This window comes from Myodes glareolus, chromosome 4, assembly GCF_982192425.1.
Source record: "Myodes glareolus chromosome 4, mMyoGla1.1, whole genome shotgun sequence".
NCBI classification, from domain to species: Eukaryota; Metazoa; Chordata; class Mammalia; order Rodentia; family Cricetidae; genus Myodes; species Myodes glareolus.
In genome coordinates, this window is record NC_142029.1 from 109,822,122 (window position 1) to 109,849,156 (window position 27,035).

At 43.6% G+C, this 27,035-nt stretch overlaps 1 protein-coding gene across 3 annotated transcripts in view; it reads left to right on the plus strand.

The window, feature by feature from the left end:
* Fat3 (FAT atypical cadherin 3) overlaps nt 1–27,035 on the plus strand; it is a 459,541-nt gene that overhangs the window by 315,383 nt on the left and 117,123 nt on the right. For all 3 annotated transcript variants that reach the window (XM_085689898.2, XM_087905857.1, XM_085689900.2), the window contains exons 4-5: nt 23,906–24,220; nt 25,335–25,545. In XM_085689898.2, coding sequence (XP_085546024.2) covers nt 23,906–24,220; nt 25,335–25,545 — 526 coding nt within the window. The remainder of the gene's footprint in view (nt 1–23,905; nt 24,221–25,334; nt 25,546–27,035) is intronic.

Sequence of the window (27,035 nt, forward strand, 5' to 3'; positions counted from 1 at the left end):
ACATAACAATATTTGTCTTTCCTTTGTTCTCTTTTAAAATCAATTTTGCTTTTGACAGTTTCTCTCTTGTAAATAATATATTCCATTCTCCCATGGTCTTCTCTTATATTTTTAAATTTTTATGGATTTTTGTGTCCTCAATTAATTCAGTTATTTCATAATAGCAACCCATAAAAGTCACTTAGTAACTGATTATTGAGGGATTGGCTTTAATTGTGTGATTTAGAATCATGCTTGGTTACAGAGCATGAATCCCAGTCACCTTCGGAATTCTGTTTTACTCTTTCTGCTGACTGAAGGATCCATTGTTACCCACTTAATTCCACTTAATTCATGGTAACAGGGACTGAAAGGTCTTCCAGGAAAAGACAACGAAAGGATCACGGCAGCAATAGGTGACTTAATTATCATACAGAGAAGGCCTGAGTGCCATGATAAACTGATTCAAGGATAAAATGGGGTTATGGTCTGCTTAGTTAGGGTTTTATTCTTGTGAAGATACACTATTGGTGTGGGACGTCCTTCTATACATGTTTTGCTTTTATTGGTTAATGAATAAAGAAGCCGTTTAGGTCTGTGATTAGGGCAGAATAGAGCTAGGCAGGGAAGACTGAACAGAATGCTGGGAGGAAGAAGGCAGAGTCAGGGAGAAGCCATGGGCCCCCAGAGGAGAAAAGATGTGAGCTGCCAGTTCAAACCTTGCTGGTAGGCCATGAACCTCACAGTAAAACATAAAATGATAGAAATGAGTTAATTTAAAATATAAGAGCTAGCAATATGCTTAAGTGATTGGCCAAACAGTGATTTAAATAGTTTCTGTGTGATCATTTCAAGTCAGGGCAATCGGGAAATGAACTAGCGACCTCCATCAACACACCATGACCATAGTAACTCTTCTGCAGGAAAACATTTAATTTGGGTGGCTCACACGTTTAACCCATTATCATCATGGTAGGACATGGTGGTATGCAGGCAGACATGGGGCTGCTGATGAGCTAAGAGTTCTATGTCTTGATTCATAGGAAACAGTAAGTGAAATGGGCAAAGCTTGAGCATATATGAGATCTGAAAGCCCGCCTCCACAGTGACACACTTTCTCCAACAAAGCCATACTCCCACATAGTGGCATCCCCTATGGGGGACATTTTCTTTCAAGCCATCACTAGGTCATACAGGAGTTTGCAAAAGAAGCCTCAACATGTGCTCCTCTGAGTAGAATGGAATTTGGTGCTGTGCATTCCTCAAACACTTACTCTTTCCATAGGCTGCTCACATGCCTGCCATATGTCCACGGCACAATGGTAAGTATGATGTTATTTTATCCCCTCAAATGAATTGTAGCCTCATAAAATAAAACCTCAATAGGAGCCAAAGCTCCAGAAGCTGTTTTCTGAGGGCCATTGGAAGATCCACAGAGCATGACATGAAGAGGGAAAGCTGAGGAGAGCCAGCTACCGTGAGAGAATTTGGCAGTAAAAACTGATAAAGGCAGGACCCAGAATGAGTCTGATTAGGAGTCCCAGATACAGAGAAAGATGGTTAGCTGGAGACCCTGAAAGGGAGACATAGAAGAGGGGAGGAGACAGGGACGGTGGAAATTTAAGCAGTATTCACCAAGGCATGAAACTGGATATGAACAGACTTTGTGTGTCTTGCTGGAGACTTTGGACGTAGCCAAGTGTTGCCTTTTGCACTTTTTTGTGGACACCCGAACCTCGAAACAGGCGCGCGCTTTCCTGACCTGAGCCCACGAGAACGGACAATTGTCCTAGGGGTTTGAACAGAGACGACACACACACACAAAGAGACCTGGCTCATCTGCCAAGGAGCAGTGGCAAATGGCAGCTTTATTAAGCATAAGTCGGATATATATACTGTGGGGCAAAAAGACACCAGCCCCCCATCAGGAACAAGGAAAGAGAAAAGTCAGGGGGCCGCACCCAAGGTCGGAGAGCAGCTGAACAGAGAAAAGAGGAAGCCAGGTGGGCGTGCTCAGGCTTAGAGAAAAGCTGACCCGGGAACCTTGCCTGCGGTTCTGAAAGGTTTGCTATGAAAACAAGTGAACTTGTAAGATTCTGACTCTTTTAGCCCAAGGCTTGCATTAGAAAGTTTGGGGAATCAATTCAAATGGATGAGGCTGTGGTAGAATGTGGTAGCTCTGATGGTCTCTCTTCTGTCACACTATAGAGGGTTTCAGAGCCATGCGTATGTTGTTCTAGATGACAAAAAGACATGAGGACTGCATAGCAGATGTCTAACGAGTACTTCATCATCAAATTATAAAGGGTGAGAAGTGGAGTAGCTGAAGGAGAAAGGAAGGGATGGACAGAAGACTTCTAAACAGAAGAATCCACGCTGTGGAAAGGAAAGAGACTCCATACTCAGCAAGCTTAGTTAAAGGGCCATTTTGGTTCACACAAACAGTTGCACTTTGAGAGAGACAAAGTTTGTTTGTAGGCTGAGTTTGGCACCTTAAGTCTAAGATACACAGGAGGCAAAAATGGGGAGTTTCCCATGAGCACTTTGAATGCAAATGATCAAAGCTGTCCCCAACACAGAAGCTGGAGGCATAGATCTGGGAATCCTCAGAACAGAAAAGATTATGTCAAGACTATATAAGTACTTCTTGATTTTTATGTCAGTTTTTGAGATGAGTTTTTATGATGTGGATTATATGCTTTGGTATAATATTTGATTGGTGGATTAAGACTTTTTTCTGCTGGGAATTGACAGTTGAATAGGCACCGCTACCTAACACGCCAATGTGCCCTGCATCTGCAGTTACCCTTGTGACACATTGGCTCCTCAGAAGCTGGGCCAAGTTTATCATCACCCAAAACACTGTACAATGTTTTAGTATGTTTCCTCATATTTGGGGTGCTAGTTAGTGAAGCCCAACTCTTCCCACATACTAATCACATGCTCTACCACTGAGACACGCCACCAGCCTTTGAGGTTTTAACATATAAGAAAAGTGTGACTAGGAAAATTACAGTAAGAATCTTTGATAAGATTCTGGACCCTGTGTATGGACATTTTCCTAGTTTCCCTTGAGAAGGAATAACTGTTAGTGGTAGAGAAAAGTCACATGAGGTTAATTTAGTATCTTCCATGTCCATAACCCCCCATTCTAAGTCTTAGTGTATGTCTGTGAGACACTGGGTTAGAGGATGAGGGGTTAGCACACTGTCACCTGGGCAAAGCAAGCAAGCAGTTACAGTTGAGTGTGGAGAAATGGTCAAAGAGAGGACTCTAGATGTTTTGCAAAGCATTAGAGACAGCAGAAGTGACCTTGCTCAGGGACATAAAGTGGGAAAAAAAATCGTAGTGCAATAAAGCTTGCACTCAGACCTAAAGGCTAAGTTATCTGCTTCAGCAGTTCCATGTGAAATTTCAGTTGGCCACCCTAATGGCTATGTTCTGAAACACACATTTTAAAGCAGCATGTTTGTTTATTTGGAACATGATGAGTACTGGAAAATGAAGGACAAAATGGTAGTTATTTGTCAGGTAGACAAGGAGATCAAAGAACAGTGTGCAGATTCCAGAAAGAAGCAGTGATGTGCGTATAGAATGGTGTTCATAAAGGGCAGGCATGTGGCTGTTGTGCAGACCAGAGGGGAACACCGACAAATGAGCCAGCACAGTGACTTTGGAAACTGTTCTCTGAACTTGCAAAGGAAACATGAGCTGTACACAAGCTAAAATAGGACGTCATGGCCCTATTTGGGGTAAAAATGAATGGGGGTCTGTATTAAGGAAGGGGATGAAGAGGAGACATTGATGTAAGATAGACCCAGGTATTAGAATCTGTAGAACTCTGCGGAAAAGCGAATGTGTGAACGGTTCACAAAGATCCTGGCAGGCACTCTTCCGAAGCTCCCTATGTCACCAGAGCACACTGGCTCGGCATGAAAGAGTTGCCCCCACACACCTTCGTTGAACAAGGAACCTGATTCTTCTGCACCCACGCTATTCTGGTGTTTCCATGCTATGCCTTGGGAAGCAGCATTAACTCAGGTCACTGGGGCACTAATCACAGTCATTTCTATAGTTATAAAACTGATTTACAGTTTTGTGGGAATAAATATAGATTGAGGGAGGGTTTTCCTGGAAGATGATGTCACTGTCTTAGGACAAAGGCAACTACATTAAGACTATTCCATAAGGCTGATGTCAGGAACAGGAAAATTTATGGAGCTTTTGTTCTCAAATTCGTATCCACCTCTGAGACATATTGTGTACTAAATTCTTTGTTCATTCCAGATATGTTAGATCTATAGACACAGACTATTCTAAATGAAACCCAGCCACAGCCCACAAGCTTCAGGAAGAGACCATGCTAATGACTGTCGTGCCTCAGGCTTGCAGGCCATTTACCCAGCCCAGCCGCGGACCTTCTGTAGAGCCAACCACAGCTGCATGTGACTGAAGGCCCATGCGATCAGGCCAGATCACACCATAAAAGAGTGGATTTGGAGGCAGAATTTTCAGATGATAGGTGATCCTTGAGTATTTGATCAAACCTCCATCAGACTTCCAGGAATAAGGAAATTTTTACAGATTCTGCCCCTTCTCTCCATCTCAAGCCATTGACAGTGTCTTATCAAAGACTCTATGACATTCTTAGGCCTCGAGTAGCGATCAGAACTACCGAGTCATAAATCTGACAACATTTCTCTTCTTTGACATGGAAACATTCTTAGTGTCTGGGCTATAGAGTCCTAATTGGAGGATGCATTTATCTGAAAGTTCTGCCACCCAGATGCCATTTCAGTCACTCCGAAGGTGGTCTTTTATTTTCCTCTTCCTTTCATACATGTGAAAAGAGAGACAACTCCTGCCCGGGCCCTCCCTCTGGTGCCTGCACAAAGCTGGAGCCAGACTGATTACAGACCTTTGTTGCCGTGAAGACAGAGCAGGATGCAGTTCCGAGAGAAGAAAGAGCCTTAAGTAGGATTTCTTCTCCTGTGATGGCTAATTTTTTCCCCTCTGTTACCTTTCCAAAAACATGGCAAGGTGACATCTGCTTAGAATGTATTTAATTGCAACTTTCCGAAGGCTGAAGCAGTAAAACCTCAGAGGATCCTAAGTCACAATTCAAAATGTTTGGAAAAGCAGATGAAGTGTAGTGTCAGCTGAGGGGGGAAGAAAATGGAATTTTGAATAGTCTGCCTGGTCTACTGATTACACTCTAACAAAGAGGGTTGCCAGCCTGATTTTAGTCTCTGATTTCCATTCATGTGGGATCCTGTCATTACCATCAGGGTCGTTCCATAGCCACGGTACTGAGGATCTGAGGAACAGCGCGAGCGTTTTGTTACACTATAATGTGGTAGCTGCGGATACAAGGAACTTGATCTCTATCCGTCTCTGCAACAATCCTAAGACAGGTTGAGGATCTTACCTAACTACAGTCACAGTGTGTACGTCTGTGCCAGTCTGTACAGATAGGCAAGCTTGTATATATAAATGCTTATTCAAAATGAAACACACCAAACCCTTTTGGCCCTTTTTTCTTTTTAATTTGTCTCTCCTATAACACCTTCCAAACACAGCCTCTCCTCCTTCCACTCCTCCCACACCCCCTCCACCAGTGCTCTGCTCCTCCATCCCCTTCAGAAAAGAGCAGGCCTCCCAGTATCACCAGAACATGGCATACCAGGACACCGTACGACTAGGCACAAACCCTCATATGAAGACAGCCTGAGGCAACCTGGTAGGAGGAGAAGGGTGCTAGGAGCCTAAGAGCAGGCAGCAGCAGTGACACTCCTCAGTCCACTGTTTAGAGTCCCATAAAAACGCCAAGCTAAACAAACAACCATGGCACATATACAGAGGACCTAGCATAGACCCACAAAAACTGTGTAGTCATTGCTTCAGTATCTGTGGCCCTGTGAGCCCTACTTAGTTGATTATGTGGGGTGTGTTCTCCTGGTGTCCTTGATCCTTCTGGGTGCTATAGTCCTTCCTCTCTCCCCTAGGTCCCTGAATCATCCAACTCCTCGTTCCTAGCCTTCCAGACAGTTTCAATCCTGGGCTACCCTCTTGTAACTTAGGCTTCAAGTTAGGCCTGCCATTGTTGGGTCAGTCCCACTAGGGAGGGCCTGGTCCTATGGCAGTAAATAAAGGGGCTGCCATACTTAGAAGTGTACATTCTAAGCCACTGGGGAAAGCGAGTGACCCTTACCCACAACAGAATCTTACATGAATATCAAAATTTAATGACCTAGGGCGATGGTTCTCAACCTTCCTAATGCTACAACACATTAATACAGTTCCTCAGGCTGTGGTGACCCCCCAATCATAAAATTATTTCATTACTACTTCATAACTGTAATTTTGCTACTGTTATAAATCTTAATGTAAATACCTGATATGTGACCCCCCCCCCATGGGGGTTGTGCCACACAGGTTGAGAGCCACTGACGTAGAGGCTGAAGAGATAGCTCAGCAGTTAAGCATTTATTCTGCTTGTCTTCATTTGTGTTATATTGCTATGTAGAAATGCCATGACCAAGACAACTCTTATAAGGAAACATATAATGATGGAAGGCTACAGCTCAGAAGTTTGGCCCATTATTATCATACCGGGAAGCAAGGCAAGTCACAGACAGGCAGGGTGCTGTAGAGGTACTGAGAGCTCTAAGTCTGGATCCACAGGCAGCCGGAGACTGCCACTCGGCTGACCTGAGCTCCTGAAACCTCAAAGTTCACCTCCCAGTGACACACTTCATCCAGCAAGGTCACACCTAATCCGATAAGGCCACACCTCCAATAATGCCACTCCAATAATGAGTCTGTGGGGATTTTCATTCAAATCACCACATTACTCTTGCAGAGGACCCAAGTCCAATCCCCAGAGCCCACATCAGTTACCTCACAGTGACTTTTAGCTCCAGCTCCACCTCCAGAGACCTCTGGTCTCTGTTGGCATCTGCACTCGCATGTGCACACAGACACACAATGAAAAAATACCAAAAGTTAATGATTCAGACATTCAATAAGAATCAAGTTTTGTGTGAATTCATTTAAAATAAGACACTGGAAATTTTCACTATATATTGATAAACTTTGGTTATCAGTAGAGTTAATATCATAACTTGGGAAGAACAGTCTTTCTTGCATTAATTCAGTAAATGTATTACACACCATAAAACAGTATTAATGGCTGCGGTGCCAGGAGGTGTTCAGATGATAAGAAGGCTCAGGGAAAAGATGTCTCAGTCCTTCCAACCCCAGTGTCCAGGCATCCAGTGCCTTCTTCTGAGAAGCCATAGCTATGATCTCCTGTTCACACTGAAACGGGGTGGCAGGGTGGTAACCAGGAGACAGGGAAATAACCCCATTTCGTCATTAACTCATAATTCTTACGTTTGTAAAAGATGTGCAAAATCTATGCTCTTTTGTCCCCAAGCACTTTGTGAGAAGCACAGATCTTAAGAATAAGCAGGAATTGAGAGACCCTCTGGGCAGCTATCCAAAGCAGCACAAATACATGGTTCCAGATGGATTTCGAAGCATCCCGTTTTATGAAGAATTTTATAATCACCTTATAAAAGAGAACTCAATAATACCGATTTCTTTAGGAGAGACATTTGATTTCCCAAAAGCAAAGGGCATTCCTTTTAAAATATCAAGTTGCCCACAACACTGATGTGGCATTTGAATAATACCACAGCACCGCTGACAATGAGGGACTCTTAACCTGATTGCCTTTACATGCAGCCCATACACGGAGCCCTTCTTCTTTCCTTCCATCCACTCATTATTTATAGCATAACTGACACCTCTTGAGATGGGCAGCTCCTATGGATGGATGCTATATTTTAGTTCATGCTCCTCTCTGTCTCCCATAGGGATTTCTCATTATAGATCTTCCAGGGCCAGTGAATACATAAAAGAATTATACAGAGAGATCAAGAAGAATACCCATATGAACAATACAATTTTTTTCTTGGATGTAGATGCCCTATGCCTTCACTTGTGCTGCAGTAATGTGCAGTTGACATTTTCTAGGCCTGGTGTGACTCTCTGCTGGACCATGCAGGTCTGCCAAGGGCTACAGAGCATAAACTTGTTTTACAAAGTGCTAAGTCAGTCAAGCCCGTCCTGTGACCTGTGAGTCAGGGAACTTGAAGGAAAGACTTTGACCTTGTAGAGTCTTCTATCTACAATCTCTGGGATTAGAATTCCTTCAACAGCTTTCCTACTTAAGCTGCTGAGATTCAAATGGGATCACAGAGAGCAAAGTTCTCTGAAAGGGATGAAAGAAGATGGCCTCTGTATCATCACTGCCAATAACACAGAAGGTCATGGGTCCCTCCGGCATGTGTTGTTGGATTTTTATCGCTCTGGCAACTCAACCACCAAACCCAAGAACTTGAAATGACTCAGGGATTGAACTCCATACCAAAAAAAGCCATTTAAGAGGACAGAGGGTCTTGCTGTCAGTTTGTCTTGCGGTGTAGTAATGTGTTCAAACAGCTGTCCATCAAAGGCCCAGATCTTCGGGCATATTCCTCTGCTATCTGGCCTCTGCTGCTGTGCCTTGATGTCTCATCCCTCAGTCTTGTCAATTGTATAACTTCTTCCAACTTCAAAAGGATTGAAGATGGTCCCATGCTATGGTAATATGCCTAGGCATGGGAACATGAAGGCCAATAACTCTGTAATCCACAGATATTGGCACTTCCTAAACTCATTTTGGCCTGGGTTTTCTGCAGGGTTTTTCATTCTAAAAAAAATCTAATGGATTTGCTAGTTTCAGAAATGATTCCACTTTCTGGGTGTACAAGGCTTTCCCAGATCTGAACTACATAGTCTGTAGATTAATTTCTCTTCTTTGAATCCAGGCCTACTCTTTTGGAAAAAGCCCTGAGAAAAAGAGGGGTACTGATTCACAAAATTCTGTGCTTAAGTCTAGAAGAAGGCTTATCAGGACAATTAGTGCTCATAGCACAACACCCCACGAGTGGGAACTGCCAGGGTAAACTCTGCCAGCGTTTGGCAGTCTCCAGCACCTCACACATCCTGTAATGTGGTTTGGGAATATGTCTCCCAAAGTGCTTTTGCCATAAAGTAAAAATAGCTTTGGCTGCCCGCTAAAGAGAGTTCTTACAAAGAGACATCCATTATTCATTGCTCAATGCTCTTTAGGGCTTCCCACCAGAGATCTCAGGAGCTTTCACGCAAAGGCACTTACAGGCCTGACCTTCTGAGAGGAAGCAGAGGAATCAGGACTCTCCTGGCAATGTCATTCTGTGCCTTGCAAGCCGAGTAGTGCAGGCTGATCTGCTGGGCAGCTCTGCTCTGAAGGAATACAGCTCTTAGAAGGGGCTTGACTTCGACCATCACTCTAAGGGCGAAACTCAAGACCGCATGACATCATCTGTCAGATGGAGATTTGTTAGGATTTACCTGACATGGGCACCAGAGGCTGATGGGACTCTTGCAAATGCCTTTGGCATGGTTTTTTGACTAGGCGAAGACTCTTCCCAGATGTCCAGATACACACCTAACTCAGCTATCTTTAACTGACCCCTGAAGCAATGTAATTCGCATTTATCTTTCATGACTTAGCACATTTAATGTAGCTCGATTTTGACACCACAGAGAGCTCACCAGACACTATTTTTACATCATTTGGGCCTGAGGACAGAGACTACCTGGGGCATCATGGTGGGAACATTTCTCTAATGCTCTGCCTCCCCGTCCACAGAAGTGAAGACTCATCCTGACGCTGGGTGTGACTGGGAATGTTGACTGAGAATTGGGTGGAAATTTTAGGCCTCGAGAAATCATCCTTTGAGATTATTTATTTTCTTAAGTCTCTGAGTCTGTGTGATTTTATAGTCAAAGGATAGATTCCATTACTAATGTCATGGACATAAACTTCAGAAGTTACAGAAATACACTAAAAACTGCCCATTCTTCTAACAGCTTTTCAAGGCTTCTAATGGCTTTTCAAGGCTATATGACAAACTACTAGAGCACCATCGTAGTCATTTCATTTGAACTTTATTAAAATGTTGCCTTAAATCCTTTTATTTTCCTATACCAGATACCTAAGAGAAGCAACTTTTAAAAAGGAAAGATTTACTTAAGCTCATGTTTCTTGAAGTTTCGTTTGAAGGTTCTATGGCCCCGTTGCTGTGCACTTGCAGTAGGCCAGAGCATTCTGACGAAGGGGTGCTTCCCCTGTGGGTGTTCGTCTGCAGTCTGCTGAGATGACTGATTCATGTGTTCACCTCTTGTCATACTGTGAGCTACTAGAGACTGGGTCTTGAGCCTCCTCTGCACTCTCCTGGAGCCTAGGGTTCTCTGAGTGCTTGTGGTTACCAACCTCAGTTTCAGATTCTCATGACTGCTTCTCAAAATACCCGCCTCTACATTGCTATGTTCCTTCCTGGAGTGTGGGGCGCCAATGACTCACAGCCTCAGACCTTATTATCCAAGCTGCCTAGTCTGACTTGGATGTAGAGTGTCACCACAAAGAACCCATGTGTTGAGTTCTTAAGTCTCTAGATAGTGACACTAGATTAAGAGGCTCTGGAAACTTTTGTGGATTGCTGGTGGAAGTTGATCGCTGTGGGTATGTTCTTGGGGTCTAAACCTTGCTTCTCACCCTCTTCTTTTCTCTTTCTGCTTCCTGTCTGCCATGATGTGAGCAGCCTCATTATAAACCATCACAAATATTAACAATTCTAGACATTTCTTTTGGTCACTTTTATAGTCAAAATATTTCACTCCTCATATTTTTCATCTTTGAGCTTCCCAGTCTCTGGCAGTATACAGCTCACACATCTCCTTCAGTTATTCTGACCCAGGCCCTAAAACTAAAAGATAAAAGAATAGTTTTGTCCTTGAAGAACTCACAAATCTACTCTTTGGATAATTTTATATGGGGTCAAAAGCATTTGATGGGAAACAGCACGAACTTGGAGGAAGCAGAAGAGGGACAGTTAACACTTGTCCTTGTGGTGCATTCCCCTCCAAAGCAATGACTAACAGATATCAATCCAGACACAATACACTTGCTGGATATAGAAACTATAACTTAAGATATTGGTATGGATACTGTTTAACTCTTGAATTTGAATCCTTTCAAGTCTACTGAGTTGATCTTTATTTAAAACTTACAGGTACTCTCTGCCATCCTGTGCACGTAATTAAGATACTTTCACCACCTAAGGGGAGCCAGCTGTCTCTTTCAGTGGCTGTATCCTGAGACTCATTTCCCTAGAGATTTTAATTTTACTATGTGTAAAGAGCAAACATCACCTGTTGTATGATGAATACAAGAGTACATGGGGCTTTTAATCACTCTGTTAATGGGATAATGAATTACATTTGTTTCTAACCAACAGGATAGCTCCTTAATTTATTAGTAATCTAACAACCTTGTTTTGCTATAAAAGCAATATTCCTTTATGAGTGAAAAAAAAACAGGATAGAGCAAATAATTTATTCACTGATACAGGGCTTTGTTTTTGCTACCTCATGTGAAAACTAAATGAAAATGATGTTAGATCTGTAGCCATTACATACCAGACCTCTGTCTCAGAGGTTAGCAATGCAGTGGTTGGTACATCATCATCTTTACCCTCGGGGGATATATAACCTAGTGAATACAGAGATGTTAATGAGGACTAAGATGTATGATCAAGGAGTATGTTGGTGCATAAACAAGGTCCACCGAAATCTAAAAAGGAACAACCCCACCCGAGTGTGCTGAGAAGTTGTAAAGAAGCAAACTGTTACAGCAGGCCACAGAAGGTTTCGCAAGAACTATAGGAGATACAGAAACATCCCATGCATGGGAACCCCTAACAATAGCCAAGGGTCTGAAATGAAAATATTTGAGCATTCAAGGAAGTCCTTATTGCTTACTGCTGCATAGCCAGAGCCCAGACACTGTCCCCACAACACCAGCAAGTATGTGTTAACTGAGCCATCTGGCTATGTGAGTAGAACTTTACCTGTGAGGTGGATTGATGCTGCAGCTAAAGAAAGCCCGGCAGACAGACAGTATCACACCTCAGGGAACCTGCTTGTCAATAATAGAGAGTGTGGGCCTTGTCCTATAATTAAGCACTTCCTAAACACATCCTTTGAAACGTCAGGCATGGGGCATTCATGAGAATCACTCAAGGTTCTTATATCTATCTAAAAAACTCAGATTTGTTTTAAAAAGATGAGCTAGTTTTTTGGACTTTGTTCTCTGTATTATAATGCCACAAGAGGGGACTATCCTTCTTCAAATTTCTGAGATTCTGGATCATAATCAATAACAAGTTCCCTTCTGTCTGGCATTCTCTGCATGTTTTGTAAAATCTGCTCTGAGTGATGAAGAGCCATCACAGGTTTTCTAGCAAATTATTGACATTCAAGCATCTAATTTCAGTTTAGAAGACTTTTGGTGATGAACGGAATGGGTAAGGCAAGGGTGGAAGTAAAAAGACCCTGCGGAAGGCAGATGCCACAGTTTAAGTAGAAGATAGTGATGACAGGCTGGCATCATGAATAGAGAAGGAGGCATGAACTATAACTGGCTTCCAGGTGAGAACACGTCAGAATTATGAGCTCATACAGGTGGTGGCCTGTACAAGGACAAACAGCCAAGTAGGTCCCAGTGCACTGACTCTGGCCTCTGTTCTTTGCTGCCAAGCTTTGTACCAGGCACAGGGCTGCATGCAGTCTGGAGAAGATGTCACCTAAGGTGCATGGCTGCATGCAGTCTAGAGAAGATGTCACCTAAGGTGCATGGCTGCATGCAGTCTGGCGAAGATGTCATCTAAGGTGCATGACTGCGTGCAGTCTGGAGAAGATGTCACCTAAGGTGCATGGCTGCATGCAGTCTGGAGAAGACGTCACCTAAGGTGTATGGCTGCATGCAGTCTGGAGAAGATGTCACCTAAGGTGCATGGCTGCATGCAGTCTGGAGAAGACGTCACCTAAGGTGCATGGCTGCATGCAGTCTGGAGAAGACGTCACCTAAGGTGTATGGCTGCATGCAGTCTGGGGAAGATGTCACCTAAGGTGTATGGCTGCATGCAGTCTGGTGAAGATGTCATCTAAGGTACACAGCTGCATGTAGTCTAGAGGAAGACACATGCACTTCTAACTAGTGACTGATCAGGTGTTGAGAGGGAACAACAGGCGTGTCCCAAAAGAAGACTATTTCTAGCATACATAATTGCTTGGATAAGGTTGTTTTATTTTTTTTAAAAAAAGATCTTACTTTAATTCTTTTAAAAATATAGTCCCTGAAATCAATATCTCTAGGAAAGGAATAATGAATGTGTAACTCTGTTGTTCTGAACACACTCTGGCAAAAGCTGAGGTTTTATCTTTATCATGTATTAAAGTATAGGTACTATCAAAACAACTGCAACAATGAAAAAGAACCTCTCCTGAGATCTGAAGCAGGAACTACAGTCCACAGGCTTACAGGATCCACTCAAGCACTGTAAATCAGTAAAGTATGTAGCAGGCTAAGAGTCTGTGCATGGAGCTGACAGGAAATCTCTCCATTTACAACGTGTGTGTGTGTGTGTGTGTGTGTGTGTGTGTGTGTGTGTGTTGCTCTTCATTTGCTTTCAAGTGAACAGTCTTCTCTGTCTCTATTTTATAGCCTCTTGCTGAGAGCTTGGGTAGCAAGACACATGTCTCCATCCTAAGAACAGCTTCTCCAGAGAAGCAATGAATGACAGCCACACCCCTGCAGTGCTGGCGGTGCAGGGGAGAACACTGGGTCCAGAAGGTTTGCTTTACAGGAGGAACTGAACAGTTCACTTTTTATAAGAAATCTCGCACAATTTAAATAGTTCACAGAAAATTTTATAATAGGCTGCCTGGAGTAAATAAAGCAAACCTGTTGGCCACAGTTTCCGATCTCTACCTGGGTCCATATGGACTATCCTCTATACACATGGGTCTGATTGCTCTGAGAGTTTAGAATCCATATTTTTAGGTAGACAGGTGTTAAATGACCTGCTAAGTTGCCCTGAAAACCTAGCTTGAATTTCAGAGTGGGAAGAGAAAAATCCCTGTTTCCTGAGCCAGTAACTGGAGCAGAGTCCTTATTTTTGCATTAAGCCTTGGCTGTGGAAAGACATAATATATGTGTATATATATATATATATATATATATATATATATATATATATATATATATGGAAGCATTAGTGTCTAAGTACAAGCAACACCATCAGTAGAGCATGGGCACAGAAATCTTCCAGGATAAAGGAAGCAGAAAGCACGAGGTCCAGAACAGTGAAATGGAAGGCGATTTATTAATGTGCATTTTCCACTGGCCTGCAAACCTGGTGGATTCAGTTTCACGGGGAGAGTAATACAGAGCAGTATATCAGTAAGGACCTTGGTGTCAGGAGGGCTGTGAAATAGTGCGGGACGATTTAGTCCTGAAGCTAACGTGATGTCACAGCCTGGTTCATGGCAAGACTCTTAACGCACACGTGTGAGCACACAGATCAGATCCATCTGTGCAAAATGGGGGGTTCTCAAACGGGTGTAATCACCCACTTTCTAAGGAGGCTGGTGGAGGTGTTTAGTCCCTGATGATGGGGAAGATTAGAATCAAGCCAGTTTTGTGAATAGAAAATGATGAGCTGACGAGACTGCAAGGAAATGGAAATGCGGTGAGATTCGTAGCTGCTGCGCACCTCTCGGCGGGGAAAAATTACCAAGCTTGGAGGGCCGTCAGCCTGGAAAAGGCTTTGTTTCCTAAGGTGTTACACAGAGGCTTGGGGAAACCTACAGTTTTAGTAGGTGCTGCCAAAGTGGTCATAGCTCTTTCTAAAAAACAAAAAAACAAACAAACAAAAAAGCTGTCATTTAGGATTTGATGGGTCTAACGTGGTAGGGAAAAGATGTCATTGTAGTCTTAGATGCCAGAATCACAAGTACCAACCACCAACAAACACAGAAGGGAACCACCAGCCCTGTGCTGGCACCATGCTATCCCCTCTGGTGCCTTAGTAACTTGGGAGAATAAGCTCCGAGTAGAAGAGGGAAAAGGGAGAATAAACTTCCCTAGGTTCTCAAAAGGGCCCTTTGTGGGGACCAAGGTCTGAGTTTTTCCTGAGTTTCTCAATGCTGTGAGTCTCTTGGGTCAAAGATAAATCTTCAGAAGATGAATTTGGCGACTCTGTGGTCCTATTCTGAGGATCCTGGTTCCAGGGACCAGGCAGCATCTTCAGCAGAGCATCTGTGGCTGTGTCCATCCCTGTATGAACTCAGAAAGACAAACTTTGTGGATAGAAAGCAATCTGAAGCAAACCCTGTCAGCTGCTTTCCCATCTGTTTGCAAGGGACAAACAATCACGAGATGTAACAAGTGGGTTCTCCTGTTTCTGTGTAAAATTCTCCCCTGCGTAGAAGACAATGTGTTCACCTCTCCCCACAACGTTGCTCCATGTGTCTGCATCGCCTCTCCACAACAGGTTCACCTGTCCTTGCTCCTTCCTTCCTTGTCTCTTTCCTCATTCGGTCTTTTCTTCTTCTCCTCCCCCTTCTGCCCTTTCATTACTGTTTTCAGAAGATCTCTTATAATGTCAACCGTCTCCATCATTTTAATATAGTCCTTTCCAGAAATAACTGGTTGAGTGAAGTTGAAAAGAACAGAGACACTTCCATCCCCAGTTCACAGAAAGTGTGGTCTTGAACACGGAAAACAACAGGCAGTGTGGTGTGGGGCTAAAACAGCATGCTTTTAATTGATTTCTTAATACCCAATTATAAGCCAAATAACAAAAACTGCTTGTAAAAACAAGCTAGGGGTAGATGCGCTAATGGTAGCTTCCAGATGCTTTCCTGCTATGTAGAATGCAGGGAACCACTGAAGTTAATTTTAGCTCAATGATTTCACCTTTTGAAGTTTATCTTCAAGAGTTGCTGCTCCTTTGAGACCTACCCTTTCGTTTACTGTTTGCTCGCAGTTTTCTTTATATCTGTGTCAGGAAGCTCTTGTCTTCCCAGAAATGCAGGAGTCTGAGCTCACAGGCAGAAAGGTCTGCAGCCCAACCCAGCCCTTGTATCTACTCCTGAGTATTTTCTGAGAAGGTCATTTCTCTGTTTTTCCACCTGCAAAGAGAAGATAAAGTAACTTTCAACCTATTATCTCCAGAGAATTAGGCATCTAAAATTTTAAAAATTACCTAAAGATAAAAAGTGGAAAATAAATATGTTATCTACTATAGAACTAGAACAGTAACTTTTTTTAAAGCACTCAGCATTCTGAAAATATATAAATTAAAGCTTCAAAGTACTAAACGAGATTCACACATATATATGTGTGTATATCTATTTTAGTACGTTGAGATGTATGTGTGTATATATATATATATATGTGTGTGTGTGTGTGTGTGTATGTGTGTGTACACTCACATGCCCATATAGTTGAGTGTGAGTGCATATACATAATGCACATATGTGAGATTATCTAAATTCATAATAATTCATGAATTCATGTCTTGTCTGAATCTGAAAAACCAACTTGGGATCTTGGTACCAATGTTTCGGGCAGACTGAGGTTATTTCTGGTGAAAAGATGTCCGAATAAGAAGCTCATGTGTCTAGACTTCAGTCTCCTCTGAGCGAGCTCAACCAGGAGAGGGCTGACACACCCTGATCCTCCCAAGTACTCCTAATCACTGTGGGCTTTCTGGGGGCATGCAGGTACACGAAGGGAGCTGCTTTTTGAAAGTTTTCCTGTATACATGAGGCCTTTGGGTAGGAAAGTGATCAGTCATCGGTTCCTTCATCCACCCCCTTCATGTTGTTAACTAGGAAGGGAAACACCCAAGCACACACAGATAACAACAGCCACACCACCCCCAGCTCATCCACCGAGTAAATGCCAGGGAGAGGACTGGAGAGGAGGTTCTGTGGGTAAAACACTTGCTATATGATCTTGAAGGCCAGAGTCTGGATCCCTTGACCCATGTGAACCCTGACATAGCACCAGGTTTCTAATCCCAGCATTCCAATAGCAAGAGGGGGTGGAGAGAGGAGAATCCCCGAAACTTACAGGTTCGCTATTCTGACCTCACAAAGGGACTTGTGCCGAGGTGGAAGATAGGACCACAGCAAGGTCTCCCTCTGACTCTCGCATGCTTGTGTGCACCATGAAACACAGGCGCCTTCACATACACATAAACATGCACACACATACACAATTTTTTTTAAAAAAAAGTTATTCTCATCAAGATTATTTTAACACCCATTGTATCTGAAATTCTACCCAATCGGCGTGTCCTTTGCCTTCTGTGATCTCTGCAAGCTTATGTTTCTTTATTTTTTTTTAATTTTCATGGTTTCTATTCATTGTACAAAAGGAGCATTACATGAGACCTTTCAATACAGTTGAATATTGTGTGTTGAACACATTCCCCTCCAGATATGCCTTCCCTGCCTTTTATTCCCCCTCCTAGAACCATTTGCCTTCTTTGTTTCCCTAAACATTCCTCTAAGCAATTTTAAAATTGTGATCAGATCAAAGAGACTGGTAGCATGCTTGTACATTAGTAATTTGTCAACGGGCCTCCTAAATGATAGTCAAAGGACATGGCAATGCTTGTACACTGCCTTTAGATATGAGGAGAAGGCTAATCCCAGCCAGAAAACTCTAGAACAATGGTCCATCATGTTGTCCAGGAGTTACCAGGGTCAGTATTGCAGCTCCCCTGAGCTTAATTGCTGCATGTGTTTAGACACCCTCCCTTAATTCAAATGGCTTTATCCTTACCTTTGCTCCTTGCCCAGAACCTGCAATCTAGGCGAGGAGCAGAAAATGAGAAGGTGTACAAAGTTGTAAACCTCCTTTAAGAATTGTCTTCTCTAGAACAATAGCAGGTGCTAAAATAGCTCATAGCAATCAAGAGGCCCGAACAAAGGGCTGGCAGAGGAGAAGGGGCGTTGTCAAGGTAAGACAATTGCTGGAACAAGAGGAAAGGATTTAGCCTGGAAGGTGGCAGATCCACGACAGTAACAGCCGCCTGCTGAATTCCCTCTCGCAGAGGTATAAAGACACATCATGTCTTTGATGCTAACAGCAAATACTACGTTTACTGTGGCCTCCAGGGACAGAAGCCACAATGATGGAGAAGGCACATTACTTGTCATTGTTGCTACACGGCAAAGCTGAGGCCGGCAGGGCTGCATTTGGACTATGTGCAGACAAAGGAGACTGAGACGTGCCAATAGGCAAGCATTTTGATGAGAGGAAGCATAAGGCAGGGAGAAGGGAGAAGGCGTAGCAACCACAGACCGGATGAAGAAGTGAAGAAGCCTTGGTGTCATTCTGTCATCTCGCATGGAGATGGTACTCAAATTTTTTTCTCTGCGACTGATTTAAGGATACACAATTCTTACTTCCCATGAATTTAGCATAATGCCTATCATCATCAACACAGAAGGGAGTTCCTGATATAAACTGAGATTCCTATTGAGAAAAACCGGGATGGCATATCTTCTCTTATCTCTGAAGTCAGACCGCTTCCCTTCTGTGTTCAGAATGGTACAGCACATTTTCTGAAGGGGGCTAAAGAAAATTCATTCCCACCCAAAACATTTGGGCCTCAAGTCTTGGGATACTGACAGACATTGGGCCCATACCCCGTGGCTAGTGTCAGAGTTTAAGCAACAGAGAACAGGAAATGTGCCCAAAGAATGGAAACAACCAAAGATGTTCCCAATTATCAAGAAAGGGAGAAGGCTTGATTTTAGATGTACATCTGGATGCTAACATGGTGGTGTGACAGGAGGTGAACATGGTGGCTGTGACTGACAGGAGGTGAACATGGTGGCTGTGACTGACAGGTGGTGAACATGGTGGCTGTGACTGACAGGAGGTGAACATGGTGACTGTAACTGACAGGAGGTGAACATGGTGGCTGTGACTGACAGGGGGTGAACAGGGAGGCTGTGACTGACAGGAAGTGAACCTGGTGACTGTGACTGACAGGGAATGAACAGGGAGGCTGTGGTACCAAATGTGAGGCACAGAGCAGGCCATCACTCTCCTATTAACTAGCTGTGTGGCCTTGCACAACTTATGTAGCCTCTGAGCCTGAGTTCCTGCAGATGTAACCTGGAAACCTCACAGTTAGAGGACACGGGCCTGTGTGTGTGTGCGTACAGTGTGTGTGTAAGAACCGATGTTGGAAGTCTGCTTCTCTCTTGGGATGCTAGTTGCTCAGCTTCTCTTCCAATTTGTTTCAACCCAAGGTTTTGCATGAAGAGCACTGAATATCACTTTCGTTTTTCTTTCTTTTCTTTTCTTTTCTTTTTTCTTTTTTTTTAAAATTAATTTAGAAAATGCCCTAAGGCTTGCCTGAAGCCTGATCTTTTTTTTTTAAGATTTATTTATTTTGTATACTTGTATGCCAGAAGAGGGCACCCAGATCTCATTATAGATGGTTATGAACAACCATGTGGTTGCTGGGAATTGAAAACAGGACCTCTGGAAGAACATCCAATGCCCTTAACTGCTGAGTTGTCTTTCCAGCCCCCCTGGATATAACATTCATTTATTCCACACAAACTTATTAAATACTATTATTCTAGGCATTTATTTGAATTTCATTTCTGTCACTGTGATAAAATGCTCTGAAAAAAAGTTTATTTTAGTTTACAATTACAGCTTATAGTCCATCATAACAAAGAAGTTCCAGTAGCAGGAACTGAGTACAACATGCCTGCAGCCAGGAGCAGAAGGAAATGATGCACACAGGCTTGTTGACTTGCTTGCTTTTCTCTCATACTGTTTAAGACCTGTGTCTAGGGAATAGTGCTGCCCACAGTGATCTGCGTCTTCCTGCATCAGTTGACAGTCAAGACAATCCTCAAGATGTGACCAAAGCCCTACCTGATCTAGATGGTTCCTTATCAAGGCTGTCATCCAAGGTGACTCTAGGTTGGGTCAAGTTTACAATAAAAACTTACTTTCCTGTATGTCAGGAAATATCCTTGAACAGAATAGATTAGAGTCGTGCTTCCTCAATCTCATATTTTAATGAATATCTTGTAAAGAAATGTAACAAATAAGCTCATAAAACAAAACCAAAAAGTAAGAACATGTTACAGTGTCAAGGGCAAATGTAGAACATGCAGGCTCCTATGGACTCCTCAAACAAGGGTTTGAGATATTAAATATATTGGCTTTGGGATAGCTGGTTATGATCAGTTAACAGTAGGAAGGAGTGAAAAATTTTAACTCTCCAGCTCAGATGGAGTAAATATGTTCTCAGATATTCTTGTGATCACTGGACAAGGCCCCACACTCCAGGAAGGAACATAGCAATGTAGAGGAGGGTATTTAGAGAAGCAGTCATGAGAATTTGAAACTGAGGTTGATAACCGCAAGCACCAGAGAACCCTAGGCTCCAGGAGAGTGAAGAGGAGGCGTAAGTCCCAGCCTCTAGTAGCTCACAGTATGACAAGGGGTGAACACATGAATCAGTCATTTCAGTAGATTGCAGACGAACACCCACTGGGGAAGCACCATGTGGAGACTGTCCGAAAAGCAGTTCCCTAGGTCCTGAGCTGGCCGTGCTTTCAGAGGTGCAGTAGGGGAACAAACTTCAGAGTGCATGGTTCATCCATGGTTCATACCACAAAGCACGTGGAAAACATGTTTGGTCTCCGAGATGCCTCCATGTCAGAATGTTCTTTCCACTTGTTGTCGTAAAGATGCATGCATGTAACCTAGTTTTGACAACATTCACTTGTTACTTTGATCTGAATTGGGGGCCAGAATGGTGCTGTCAATAAGCTGCCCTTGACCCCAAGGTAGTCACAGCCGGGAGGACTGAGTGCAGGCCAGCCTGTGGACAGACCTGCGGTGCAGAGTGACAACTGTGTTCTGGCTCTGTGCATACAACGGGTTGGTGACAGTGCCAGGACCGTCAAAGGGCACGCCCATGGATCTGAAGAAGAGGAATGGCTCTCTAAACCAAGTCAGGTGTGCTGGCAGGAGCACTGGAGAAAGATAGGTTAACAGAATGGGGATGTTAACCAAGCTCTTGGCCCCTAAACTTGACTGTCCTCACAGTGAGGACAGTGTGTGAGGGCAGACCAGGTCCTTGTCCTCTGGGGAGCTCTGCAGTGTTTCACGCAGGTCGGCAGCATGGTCACCCCTTTGAAAAAACTGGCATTCCACAACCAAGACAAAGTCTGACTCCTCAGACATTAGGAGGCTGCAGTAATCTACCAAGTAAGAGGGAAGGGAGACCCATCCTGGGAGAGTGTAGCAGCGGAGCTTGGCCTGGAAGGAGCTCACAAGGGACCACGTTTGATTTGATGTGGAGTTTCGACAAAGGGAATTTTGGAGTATACTCCCAAGATATAGTGTCACTGAGAACATGTATATAGAAGAAAGACGTTTGGAGTCATAGTGCTTATTTCTGATTTTTTGGAGGTACATACAAGTGGTCTAATATGAATTTCTAGTAACTGGCTACAGTATTTTGGAAAATGGGGATAAAAGATACACACTAGAGAATTCCAGTAAAGAGGTAGCAGCTGTATTTGTGGGTGAGGAGGTGAGATCATGTGGGGAGGGGATGTCCCAAGGGCAATGGACCTTGCTCCACTCCCCGCTTGGTGCACCTGAGAGCATGTTTGTGAGCCGGTGTAGTACACGAGCTGTTACTTAATTGGTGGGATATTCCAGTGAGCAGGGTCTCTTTCCTCAGCTACCTGGCCTCGGAGCCCTCTGAAGGGTACATAGTGGCAGTCAGTGAAGAGGAGGTTGAGGCACAGTGAAAACACCAAGAGTGAGAGTTGCCTTGACTTGGAAAAGAACTGCTCGGGCAGGGAAGAGGCGGAGCCCCTGAGCAGCCAGGAAATCAGTCTGGGCCAGCACAATTCTCCTGGAGTAGAATCTGAGCACTGAGCAGGACAGCATGGCTTTTCAGGACTCACGGACCCAGGAGCCCACGTCCAGCCTGGGTTCACGCCTGGCCTCAGTGGTACTTTCGCACAGCCCAGGAAGCCAACAGAGAACATAACATTGGAAGAAAACTGCATTCATTCCTTTTTTTTTTTCAACAAAAGCAAGAACTTTGATAGAAATCTGTCTTGAGTCTGTTAAGGCTACCCTACCAGGCAGCTCGTAAGAGAAGCTAAACTACATTACAATTCTATCTGAAAAAGAAACTTTAATCTGTTTTCCAATAATTTTGATTCCCCCCATTATTCCCGTTATGTTGTAGTAACTGTTAAGTTTATTTAAAATATGCTATGTGAATTATAAATCATGTATCATTGTATCACAACCCAATTACTTCATGCTCTTCTTGTTGCCCCATAACGATAAAAAGAAGAGACACCAGACACCTCGGAGCAGAAGGTAGGAAGCTGGGTCTGCAAGCCAGGAGGAGCCTTCCCCAGAAGTAAGAACGGGAAGCTGGATGCCCTACTCTCCCTGTTCTTGTCTGAATGCTTGTCTTCTCATAGTCTTAATGCCCAGTACAACCGTATCAGCAGGCAGGACCATTAAGTATGGTTAGATCATAATGGAATTAGTGTTGTTATTTTAAAAAGGTCAGTGGGGCTTGTCTATACCCGTCCGTCATCAGAGGCGCATCTAGAACGCTCTTTCTGTAGGGAGGCCTTCACAGACAGACTTTTCTGGGACCTTGACTGTGAACTTCCCAGGCTCTGCAACTCTAAGTGAGCACATCTTTTGTTCACAAATTTCCACTCTAAGGTGTTTCCCCTTGTAAACTGATCGCACAAACACAGAGCCCGTGAATAGCCATGTACTGTGCACCCTTCCTCACGTATGGAACTTTCTGGATGTGTTTTAGGGTGGCAGAAGTGGACGAGCAAGCTTTCTTAACCTCTTTTTTAAGGACACTAATCACATCCATGACAAACCCCACCTGCTAATGATATATTGGGAACCAGAATCTGAGGATGAGACAAACACTAAGATATAATAAGGAGACTGGGATGTCCCTGGTCACGTTCTGACATGGTTTTACTTCTGGTGAGGGGCTCTTCTTGATTTGTACCTTCTTACTATACACTTATATGGCAGAGAGAAATGCGACATCAGACATCATCTTTAATAAAGAACCCAGTTAGGTCAGGACTCTCAACCCTTTAACCCCTTTCCTTGAGGATCTCATTTGCATAACAGGCCCACGTAGGAGCAGGGCTTCAACACCTGAGCTTCATGGGGAAAACAATTCAGCTCACAGCATAATGGGGAAGAAAGAGGAGAGGAGAGCTTGGATGGCAAAAGCCTTGTCTGTGGATTTGATGAAGCCCTCACGGGTCAATGTATAATAATGATTGTATAATGTATTTTGTGTCTGTTGGGAAGGCATATTTTATATTCACCTAGTTTATATAGTCTGAAGTTTGCAAATTCAACTATTCTTCTCTGCTGTACTCAACGGTAAACCCTTGCTGTGGTCCTCTCCTTTGCGATGCCCCCACTGAATTCCTATGTAGAAATGACGATCCCAGGGGGTGGCATCACAAAGAGGGACTTTGTGAACTGACTAGGCTATTAGTGCTTATCGGGGAGACCTCAGAGAGTGGATTAGCCTCTTCCCCCAGGCTCCACACTCAAATAAATTCTGCCTTTAAAAGTCACTGTTACATGGCATATGGCTCAGCAGCAGAAACCAACTACAAACTGCTCTGCTTTGCCACTGTCGCTCCAGCAATGACTTTTGTTGCTGGTTTGGAGGCATTCACTCTCTTACGTGTTAACTATGAGAAATTGGTCTATTCTATATAAATAGTGGTACTCAGAAGAACAGAGATGGCCCAGTGTGTAACTGGGACATGTGTGGTATGGGCAGGACAAGTAGATCACAATATACAGATTTCCTGATTGCATCATCCTTTCCCTTTCCAAACTCAGGTGACAGTGACAGATGGAGGGACTTCTCCAAAACAGTCAGCGATCTGGGTGGTCGTTCAAGTTCTGGACGAAAATGACAACAAGCCCCAGTTCCCAGAGAAGGTCTACCAGATCAAGCTTCCAGAACGTGACCGCAAGAAGAGAGGAGAACCCATTTACAGGGCTTTTGCATTTGATCGCGATGAAGGCCCCAATGCAGAAATCTCTTACAGTATTGTGGATGGGAATGATGATGGAAAATTCTTTATTGACCCCAAAACTGGCATGGTCTCCTCCAGAAAGCAGTTCACAGCAGGAAGCTATGACATCCTGACGGTAAGATTCAGTTCCAGAGCAAGTGGGGTAGGGCGAGCCCTCTTATTCATGTCTACTCCTTGGATCAGCAGATCTCTCATGTGGAGAGCACAGAAGGAGCGGTGAAAGGCTGCTTTCTGGGAACCAGTTACAGGCGAGAACTCTTACCTTGCTGGGTGATGTCCTAAATAATGAGTTTCCTTTGATGGGTCTTATCAGCAAACCTTCCCCAATTCCTCCGCCTCTACTCTCAATCACAAATCTTGGGCCCTAAATCATTCTCTAGGTGCTATAGATAAAGGACAGTATGTATCTAGAGTAAAGCAGAAGAAGCTGTGATACACACACACACACACACACACACACACACATACACGGCATCATATGCTCACACACAGGGACACAAACATACATACATTCATACATATGTGCACACATGCATATGGTCATACAAATGCACACAATATCCCCACACATGTACATATGTATTCTCGTATGTTGTAAACACTCATACCCATGCTCACACATGTGTACATCACACATGCATAAATGCATATGCATGCACACATAGATTGTACTTACACATATTCACATATGAATGCACAGACTCAAACATGCACACACTCAGTACCTATGCACAAAATTACACTCATATGCATGTATTCATGTGCACACATCTGATATACTTACACATCCATAAATTTACATGTACATGATCACAAGTGTATGCACATGTCCATACATGCTACCACACAAATAGGGAGTCCCATGGACTTCAGTTCCCCTCAGCTCTCACTAGAGGTGACGTCAGAGTCATGCTGAGACAAATCAAATTAGCTATCTTCACTCACGTAAACTATCGCTCTTGCCCCTGAAACACTGTGAGTCATAGGGACAACATTTATTTTTCATGGTTTTACATCTTAAAAGTTGGCTTCTGGCAAACGGGAGTGTGAGTCCTGTTCCCAAACAGATCATCTGCTCCCATTCCAGAGTTCACTCTCAGCAGGATACCACTCTTCTCGTGACACTGCAGAAAATGGTCTTTTAGCTCCACACTGTGTTAGTGAAGGATTTAAACTTCCACAGACACAGCGCTAAGTCATCTTTCTGTGTTCCCTCCGTGTGTGAGTAGATCAAGGCTGTGGACAATGGCCGGCCACAGAAATCCTCCACGGCTCGCCTCCATATTGAATGGATTAAGAAGCCCCCACCTTCACCTATCCCGCTGACCTTCGATGAACCATTTTACAACTTCACAGTCATGGAAAGTGACAGAGTGACAGAGATTGTAGGGGTGGTGTCTGTGCAACCAGCCAACACCCCTCTGTGGTTTGACATCATTGGTAAGTTGAAGTCTCTAGAGCATATCAGGAAATAAACTTTACTGTTTGAAAGAACTAGCCAAACAAATAAATTAATACATTTTAAAATAATTTAAAAGGCAAAAAAAAAATCAAAGCCTATCAATGAAGCCTGAGGTTAAAAGTAGTGCTGAAATGAAAAAGAGCCAGTAAAATGAATAACCGACCTGTGCTTTCGTTCCAACTCTGTAGCTAAGCTGAACAGAAAGTGCTCTCTGGCTGGATTTTTCCATAGTATGTTATTTACTGCAAACTTAATGTCTTTCTGTGTGTCATTTTAATTCTATTGTCACACTTGGCTAATCTCATTTCTAAATGTATTGATGGTACTAGACTTGCTGTCCTTCATTTCTCTCTTTTTCTTCACCTTTTTTTCTGCATTCTGTTCTTTTTTTTTTCTGCTCCCGACTGCCCTGCTTCAAGGTGGCAAGCATGCTCGAGAGATGTTCTATATTCTACAGACAGCTTGTGGGCAGAACTGTTCAACAGAAGGTACCCTTAGTGCAAACACATTTGCTAAAATACAGCTATCCAATCTGCCTTTTACGTTTTTTTTTAAACAAATTGAATTACATCTTTCATAACTGCCTGTGACAGACTGAAATGCAGCCCACAGATTTCATACATGCCTCTAACAGCTATCTCATTACCCGTATCCAATGACTTCTTTGTTTGAGATTAAATGGGTTTGGGGTTTGGGGGGATTGTTTTGATTTTCTTCCATTGCTTTTGAGGTATGTGGGCTTTTTGTTGTTTTGTTTTTATCTTTTTGTAGGTTAGTTTATTTAACTGGGAATTTTCCAATTGAAAATAAATGAAAATGTATTCCCGCCCCTCTATTTTTCAGCAGTAGTGGCATTCAGACTATAAACCCCACAGGAGAGTCCCCTGGCTGCTGTCCACAAGAGGAAGGGCAGGAAGCAGAACCTAGATGTGCGCGTGTAGCCAGCAAGCCTCCGCTCACCCTGAATAGAGAAAGCAGATGGAAGGAAGCGGGCAGGGCAGTCCTTGTGAGCCAACCTTTAAATTCCTTGAAAGAAAGCAAGCAAGCACGCCAGGCTGCAAAAGGAAAAGGGCAAAACAGCCTTTCCACAAAACCTGCAGGGAGAGCACTGGAGAGGAAACGTGTGCAGGACGGGGAAATAAAACAGGCTGTTGTCAGCGAAAGGGCGAGCGTGCCTGCCAGGGTCTGATCAGCGCTGAGCCAGAGCTGGCTTCCCACGATTCTCTGTGAGCAGTGGAGTAGCCGGGAGAGCGCCAGTGTGGGAGAATCATGATGTCTGGCCAGCATAGGTAGGAACCAGCTACTCCTCCAGAACAGCTGGGTCTGGGGAAGGCATTTAGGAGGTTCCACATCTGGTTTAATGAAGCATAGTAAAAGAATGTTCTGTCTCCCGGTCAAACCTCAAAGAGTCCTCTGAACTCCCAACAAATAAGGGCTTGTCTTCTGCATCTTATTCTGCAAAACATAG